The sequence below is a fragment of the Gopherus flavomarginatus genome, chromosome 4 (genome assembly GCF_025201925.1).
Source record: "Gopherus flavomarginatus isolate rGopFla2 chromosome 4, rGopFla2.mat.asm, whole genome shotgun sequence".
NCBI lineage: Eukaryota > Metazoa > Chordata > Testudines > Testudinidae > Gopherus > Gopherus flavomarginatus.
This window is the reverse complement of record NC_066620.1, coordinates 8,236,357-8,244,845: the sequence shown is the minus strand read 5'-3', so window position 1 is coordinate 8,244,845 and position 8,489 is coordinate 8,236,357. Positions and strand designations below refer to the sequence as shown.

The following is an 8,489-nucleotide window of genomic DNA, read 5'->3' as shown; positions in this document are numbered from 1 at the left end:
GGCCTTATAAAATAGAAGGTGGCAGGGCTAGAAAGAAACGATGGGCCAGGAGGCCCCTTCCTACTTACTTGTTCTTTCACTTCTGGGCTGCTGTCCGCCTTGTCCCTCCATGGGCTGCTGGCAGCGGAGGAAGGTCACACCAGCCATGGCAACTTGCAGCAGAAGCTGGGAACTACCTGGTCATTAGGGTGTGGTGACCCACCGCAGCAGCTGGTGACAACAGTCTGATACTTTCCCAGTCTTTAGGAGTGGCTGGAAATCCCCATCCTCTGTAACATCTGCCCCAGGAGCAGGAGCTGGGGATTGACAATTATACTTTGTCTGTGGCTGCTGTTGATATCCTAAGCGAAAGTTCCCAAGGCTCCAGAAAGTCTGGCCTCGTGCACGTTTGTGGTTCCATTTATCTGAACTAATGCACAAGAACCTCGGCGTGCAAGGCCCGTCAATAAGCACCAGTGGGACCGACCTGTATTTTGCCAGAGCCATGAGAAAGGTGCAGGGGTTGGAGACTCCAAGGGGCAAAAAGCTACTTTGGAAAAGTGCTCTGCTACAGTCTTCCCAGGTGACCTTGGGCAAGTCACTTGCATCCAGATCCTCAAGGGTATTTAGATGCCTCTCGCTGCTGTTAATCCCAATGAGGGAGGCATCCCTGTGCCTCAGTGTCCCCATCTGTCCAAGGGGGGTGATAGCCTTGCCCACGGGGGGGCTGTGAGGATAAATAGTCACGCCTGGCGCAGCACCATGGATAGATAATTTTTACAGTGTTGTATTTAGCTGGAGAGAGAGGCGAGCAGAGCCGCCCCTGTGTGGTTTGCACGCTCCGGCTGGCTCGCCCCGACCTGCCCGCGCCCCGCTGCCAGACGGGGCGGGATGCCCGCGGGAGCGGGGCCGGGCCGGCTGCAGGAGCAGCGCTAACGCCGCGCCCTGGTTCCCTGCAGCCCCCCCGGGGCCCCGCCGCGGCGCAGCGCAGGGCAGGGCCGGGAGGAGGGCGCCTCCCCCTCGCCGTTCTTAGGCGCCAGGTGCTGCTGGAGGGAGCAGCCGCGGGTCTGGGAAGCGAGAGCTGCCCTTGGCCAAGGCAAGTGAGTGGGAGCGGGAGCGCTGGTGGGTGGGAACGACCCCTTCTCCCGTGGGCAGCTCCCCAGCCCGTGCTTTGCTCCCCAGCTCTCCCCTGGCTTCTTCTGGCAGGAGCGATTGAAAGGGGAAGATGATTCTTCCTTAAAGTCCTACTCTGCAGGTCTCTGGGCAGCTTCTGCTATGTTGGTAGGAGAGACCAGGTTGCTTTGTGTGGTATCTGTAACCTAGGGCAAACGGCAGTTAGTTGTGAGGAAACGTATTAATTGTAGGGTGTGTTTGTTTTTTTGTTTTTTTTTTAAAGCCTAATGGCCTTAATGGGTCCTTTGGAGAATGAGATCTGGATACCTAAGGCCAGGTCCTCGGCTTGTACAAATAGGCAGGGAGCTTTCTTGATTTCCACCTGGCTTCTAAAGACTTCTGCGTGTAAAAACCCGCTTTAGAGCAAACAGCAGTTCTAAGCACACGCTGAAATGATTGAGTTGGAGGAGGAATGTGGGGCAAACAGATTTTCTGACTTTAACTGCTGGTAGCCTTTAAATCAAGAAATTGTCCTGTCTTCATTGTCACTCTTGGGTAGCCCGCAAGTGTTTGCTGTTGAAGAAATTTGGGCCAGATCCCGCAGTCCTGGAAGCCAGTAGAAGTTTGGTATTGACTTCAGTGGGTTCAGCAAGCTGGTTCCTAAGAGTTTTGCATGGTGTTTTAAAACTTACATTTGAGAGTCTTGATTTCCTAACCCAAATATCGTGGTTTTAAATAGGTGCTATAAATTTTGGTATCAGCTCTTAAATGCCAAGGCCATTGGTTCTTAAGAAATACCTATGGTAAATAGAGTTCATTTTGTTGTTGTTAATATTTTTATTTTACTGTTTTGTTTTTTTGCACTGGTGTGATCATTTAAGGAAAAGCCCCCTTTCAAAAAAGAAACAAAATTCCCATTGGCTTCAGTTGAAGAAGGGTTGGGCCTCATACCAGTTTGTTTACTCTAAAATTAATTAAAGGATGTAACGTTTGGAGTAGTAAGGGCTAGGATTTATTATCTGTGCAAGTGTGTGTTTTCTAAAGATGGTAACTGTAATGTGTTTCCCAGCAATTAAATGATTTCTATTATGTTGTTGCTATGACACTATTTAGAACCACTGATTTAATCAATTTAATACCTTCATTCATATATAAGCCCAGAAGGCACCATTATCATCTAGTCTGACCTGTAAAATTTCACCCAGTTATGCCTGGATTGAGCCCAGTACTTGTGTGTGACTAAATTATATCTTCCAGCCAGGCATCTAGTCTTGATTTAAAGATGTCAAGAGATGGAAAATTCACCATTTCTGTTGGTAGCTTGCTCCAGTGGTTAATCATCCTCAGTGTTAAAAATGTCTGCCTTATTTCTTCTTTGAATTTGTATGGTTTTAACTTCCGGCCACTGGTACCCATTAGGCCTTTCCCTGCTAGATTATCTATTACTGTTTGTTTTTATTATCACAAACAAAACCTCTGGCTTGAAAGGGAAATATTGAAGAGAGGCTTTAGAGAAATAAATCAAATAAGGCGCCTGTCACAGTTACAGAGCTAGCAGTAACTAGCTCTGTAACTGTGAAATAATAATAATAATAATCTACAGGGTGAAATCATGGGATTCTCCTACTCTTAGATCAGGCCTGCGGCTGAAATACTCTGTATATCACCATGCTTTCCCAGCAGCTTTCCTAGCTGGGTTCAGCACCTGTAGTTCTTCCCTTTGAGGGAACAGAGTGTCCAGATGGCCACCTTAAAACAAAGAATTTGTTTGATTTCAACAGTAATAATAAAGCACAACATAAGGGGGAGGAGAAGGTTTTGACATGGATATAGGCTTTCCTAGGGATGGTCTAACTTCTTCACGCCTCCTCAGCAGATGTCTGTATGTGTCTGGGTCTGACCAGCTTCTCAGCAATAGTGGTCTCCCTGTCTTGAGAGAGAAAATTGTTTGTAGAATTCTTTGTTCTCTTGGTCTGTGGGCTTTGGGTCCCTGCTGACCAAAATGCGTTTGGAAGTCTCAACAGGAGGTCAGGCCAGTCTCCACTGCCTTGTAACAACCGCCATGTAGGCACTGAGGTATCATCTCAAGTCATTCTTTAGCCTTCCTGTTTCACCCAGTGTAGTCATACAGTGAATATCCCAATAACCAGCTCACGGATGGCATTCTTAAATTATTACAGAGCAGCTCCAGGCCATCTTGGTGCTAAGCTGTGCTTGCAGGGAGCTCTGTGAAAGCCTGGGGCTCTCAACCCAGATACAAGGTTCCATCCACATGAATACAACTTTAGGATTGGGGCTTAACATGCCTTCCTAGCTTTAAACACAACCATAGGTTTTACTGTAACCCAAACTGAAGAGAATGAGGAAGAGTATCTAGGTACCAGAGCTTGGGATCCTGTTCGTGATCAGTGACTTTAACATCCATATGGATGACAAGTCCTCTGAATGGGGTCCAGGATTTTGTGGCTTCCGTGATGCTAACCAAGGAGGCCGTTGGTTTAACTCGCAGTGAGTCCCACTTTGGACCTTGTGTTTGGGATGGGGGTGAGTAATCAAATCCCACCTCATTGGACCATTGCTTCCCTCAGTTTCCCTCTCCCTCGCGAGGGGACCTATTTGGATGGTTCACCCTCAGAAACTAATGACACTTGAGTGGGAAGCTGAGGGAGAATGCCATTCCCCTGACAGACTGTGCTATCTAGTGGAATGTCATGTGAGAGGTTGTAGGATCGTTGCCCGTGTTCTCCAGCCTGCTACGCCTCAGGACATAAATGCTTTCTTTGAAGTTCTCTTGCCTGTGTTCTATAGAGGGTGAGACTAGATGAGCTAATCATAGAAGTATAAGGTTGTAAGGGGCCTTGAGAGGTCAACACACACACACACACACACACATCCTGAAGCAGGACTAAACTCGATGAATCATAAGGCTAATTTTCCTCCGCCATTGACAAGGTTGCCCCTAGGCATCCTCTTCTTGGATTTTGGTCTAACAGGTCACCTTGGCTTACAGCTGACCTGTGGCAAATGCAGCAGGAGGGGAGTGCTGGCGTTCCAGTGCCAGAAATCCTATCCTGAATCTGACCAAATGGGATACAAAGACTTTTTTTTAAAAATCTTACATTGTGGCTGTGAAGTAGGCAAAGAAATGATTTATCTCTGTTGGAGGCCTGCCAGGGTCTTCACTAGTGGGCGGTCACCAGTCTGCTCTACTGGACCCAGTCTTTGGATCCCATGCGCTCCCAAGCCCACGGAATCTGAGCGGTGTCCAGATGCTATCTCTAGTCCTTACCTCTTGGGCGCATTCTGTCTGACACCCTTCTGTGGGATGGTGGGACCCAACAGTCCAGCTGCCCTAGGTCCCCAAACCAGTTCTGAACCTGCCCCAAGTCCTATGCACACACTCCATAGAGCTCTACCTTTGTGGGTGCTCCAGCGTGTAGTTTAACTCTTTGGTGACACATGGCAGATAACACAAGGTACTCACTCAGGCTTTGCCAAGACCTTCTTAAACACACATGCACCTTACTCGTAGACGGCACAAGAGATTTACAGACCTATGGAAAAAAACAATGCACAGTTGAACGCAGTTCTCTCCTTCAGAGTCTTCACCACTCCTGAGAGTCCTTTAGGATTTGGTCATAGGGGACCAGGTCCATCTTGCCCCCTACATCTTCTCAGTCTCCTCGTTCTGGTGATGGTCTTTGTCCCTTTGCTAGAGAGCCTGTCCTTTGAAAAGCAGGGTTGGACACCTCTTTCTGCTTCTCTTCTCGTGTTGGGGGATTTTCCATTCTCCCCCTCCCCCACTTTGTGTGGCAGAGGGTTGCTAAAAGCTAGAGGCTCTGCCTGGCACCCCTCTGGAGCTATCTGGGTAAGACTATACAGTTGCTGATGGCCCTGTTTCAGATTTTCAGATGTGGTGCATTTTCTACCATAAAATGGAAGCTATAATCCACACTGACGGTCACAGTCATAAACAGAGTGCATAAAATCAAATGGCATTCAGGAGTTTACATAGACAGAGTGACAAAACTTCACAGCCTCCGCCATAGCGTCTGTAAAGTCGTGATCAGTGGGTTTGCTTCAGGAAGTGGAAAGCTTGCTTGAACAGAGCTGTCTCTGCTCTTTTGCTGGTTCAAGTCCCCCCTGTTCTGAAGAAATATCTCCTGACTTTGTGGCTAAAATCATTCAAATCCAATAGGAGCAGATTCAGGAGGAAACCTATGCCACACCTCTGTTTAAGTTTCCACTATTTCTCTGTCTGAGCTGTTGCCCACATCAGGCCCTTAATTAAGTCCATTTCTTGATTATTGGTTTTGTTTAAATGCATTGTATTTTGAACATCTGTTGATTTATACTTTCTTTTACTCTGTAGAACTCACAGTAGAGGTTGCTGAGATGACTTCCTCAAAAGAATATGGATCCAATTCTTGGGAGCTCATTGTCACAGTTGATCATCAGTATGAAGAAGAGCAAAAGGAATTTACACTTCGGGTCGTGGGAGATCTACATATTGGTGGAGTGATGCTCAAATTAGTAGAACAAATCAGTGAGTAGAGAGAAAGAGTTAATTTGCATGCTGTTATTGAAATTACATATGTAGATTTCCCCCTCCTCCCCTTCCTTGGCTCAATAGACAAGGCAGAGGAAAAGTTTGAGAGGAAACAAAGATGCAGCAAGGTGAAGTAACTTGCCCTCAGTCCCACAGCAGTTCAGTGGCAGAGACAAGAATAGAACCCAGATTTCCTGAGTCACAATACAGTGTTCCAGCCACTAACATAAGCTGCACCCCGAAATAATTATCCCAGGGTCCTGATCTTGCAGTTGGATCCACACAGGCCAAGAAGGAGCTTCCAGATACAACTATACCTGAAAAAATATTGACTATAAATGTCATTGTCTCTAGATTTCACATAATACAGGTATTTTCTCCACCACACTCTCCACAAGCATGATTCTCTCTCTTCAAATTCAGAAATCTTTGGTTACCGTCTTCTGACTGCTGAGCAGGGCCTGTCTATGTTAGTCAGGTGTACATGCAGTGGGACTTGCATTCCTCTGACTTGGAACCGCTACAGAGCTGAGCACTTGGTGCAGAAGAGGTGTTATCTGGGCCCCACTATTCATATCTTTGACTTATCATCTTGCTTCTGTGACTACCGTACACAACAGAAGTGCTGCCATCTTCTTTGGTCAGCTTGCTCAGTCCATAGCACGGCCTATCATGACTAACTGTCTGTACCTCTTGTGACTGTGAACTGTAATTCAGATCAGGTTTACACTACAAATTTACAGTGGCGCAACTGCACCACTCTAGCGCTTCTGGTGAAGACGCTCTAAGCTGCTGAGAGAGACCTCTCCCCTCGGTTAATAACTCCACCTCCGTGAGAGGCAGTAGCTAGGTTGGCAGGAGAAGCTGGAGCGACATAGTTACATCGAAGTAATTTTGTAGTGTAAACCAATGTCATCCAAACTGAGAGGCCAGTTCTTCTGGCATGCAGCTGACATAAGGGTGCCAAAGAATTCACACACAAGAAAGCCCTGGTATTTCACCATCAAACATGCTTCTGAGTGACTTGTTTCTTTTCCAAGGTGGTAGCTGTTGTAGAAAAGAGTTCACTGGATTCATTTGTAAGAGCTTAAAGAGTGACTGCTATGTCCTATTCAGCCTGGAGCTGTTGAAGCTGATGGGGAAGCCGGGGTAATTTCAGAACTCAAAGGAAAATAATGAGGTCACAAAGTCCATTCCCTTAATCCCTTGCATTCCACCCCTTTAGCCAAACAGCTGCATGGACTTTTACTTGTGATGTTTAACAAAAAGAAATCTACAGTACCAAGATAACTGGATGGTCAGCAACACGGCCCCCAGATCCTACATAAACTGTGTCTGTTTTCTTTCGATGTTGCAACTTTCTGGAAACAAATGAATTTGCTTTGTTCAATATATTTTTAATTTTTTGTTTTAAAATGAGAGCTACTTCTTAGCTTAAGGCCACAAGGATGCCCGATTTGGTTACAGCCTATCTTCCAGAAAGGCAGCCTGTCTTTGTTTGAAGACGTCAAGAGATGGAGAATCCACTATTTCCCATGTTTTTATCAAAATTTTTCATCAAAAAGCAAAAACTGGTGGTTGTTCAGGTTTGGCAACAGAAAAAACATTTTTTTTTGAAAAATGTTTGGCTTTTGAGAACCAAAACCTGAAAAATTTCAGCCAGTTGGGCAAAAATTTTCAGTAAACCTAAAATTTTTCCCCTGAGCAATAGAAAAATGTCAGGTTGGCAGAAACTGAAACATTTCTGTGTTTGGGGTGCTGGGGGAGGCAGTTTGTTAGTTTTTCAATGAAAACTGAGGAGAAAAAATTAAAATTTGACATTTCCCACAGACAATTCCATTTTGATGAAATAGACATTTTCTATAAAAAGCACTTCAGAGCTGGTCCAAAATTTTCCATCAATTTAATAATTTTACCAAGGAAACTGTTCTTCCAGCAGTGGGTTAGCACTGTCACTAAGCTGTGCTGCAAAACACAAGACCTTGTCTCTTTCTAGCAGATCCTGCATTTAAAAGATAATCTTTATAGTTTGTTACTGATCGCGTACTTTGCATTCCTTTGTTCGATATTGCCCTAGATTTATCACGGGATTGGTCAGACTACGCTCTTTGGTGGGAGCAGAAGAAGTGCTGGCTTCTGAAGACCCACTGGACGCTGGATAAGTGTGGGGTGCAGGCAGATGCCAAGCTGCTCTTTACCACGCAGCACAAGATGCTGCGCCTCTGTTTGCCAAACATGAAAACTGTGCGGCTGAAGGTCAGCTTCTCTTCAGTGGTGTTCAAGGCTGTCAGTGACATCTGCAAAACCCTCAGTAAGTGACTCTTCATCTCTGATTGCAGCTGTGTTTCAGAGCTTCCTGTTGGTTCAGTGTCTGCAGCTCCTACTCATGCAAAACTCCTACCACATTCAAAGAGACCCCTTGTATTGGAGGCCAGGAAGAAATTTTCCCCCAGTCAGATTGGCCTTCATCTGTAGCATGGGGCGAGGGTCGCTGGCTAAGATCATGTGGGCATAGCTCCCTTAATCACGTCCTTGCCACTACCAGGGCCCACGCACTGGTGCACCGCTGTCCCTCCATGGTGCTGCAGCAGACAACAATAGTTTAGTCTCTCGAGGGCTGTTATCCTTTGGTCTCATTCCGATTTTTGGGCTTGGTGCGGGGGTGGCTGGGTGGTGTTGGTGGCCTGTGCTATACAGGAGGTTTGGTGGGGCCTTCTGGCCCTAAACTCTATAAGCTCAGTCCCAGACCACAGGCCTGGACCTTTCTGAAGAGAGCACAGACTTTTATGTTCCGTATCCAGTGCTGGTTGGCTAACAGGGTAGGTCTCCGCCCTTACAGGTCCCTGAT

General features: G+C 46.4%; 1 protein-coding gene across 1 annotated transcript in view; it reads left to right on the top strand.

Annotated features, from left to right (window-relative positions):
* Nucleotides 1–5,468: 5,468 nt before the first annotated feature.
* FERMT1 (FERM domain containing kindlin 1) overlaps nucleotides 5,469–8,489 on the top strand; it is a 28,078-nt gene continuing 25,057 nt past the window's right edge. The window contains exons 1-2 of the mRNA XM_050952115.1: nucleotides 5,469–5,638; nucleotides 7,719–7,952. Coding sequence (XP_050808072.1) covers nucleotides 5,488–5,638; nucleotides 7,719–7,952 — 385 coding nt within the window. The 5' untranslated portion in view covers nucleotides 5,469–5,487. The remainder of the gene's footprint in view (nucleotides 5,639–7,718; nucleotides 7,953–8,489) is intronic.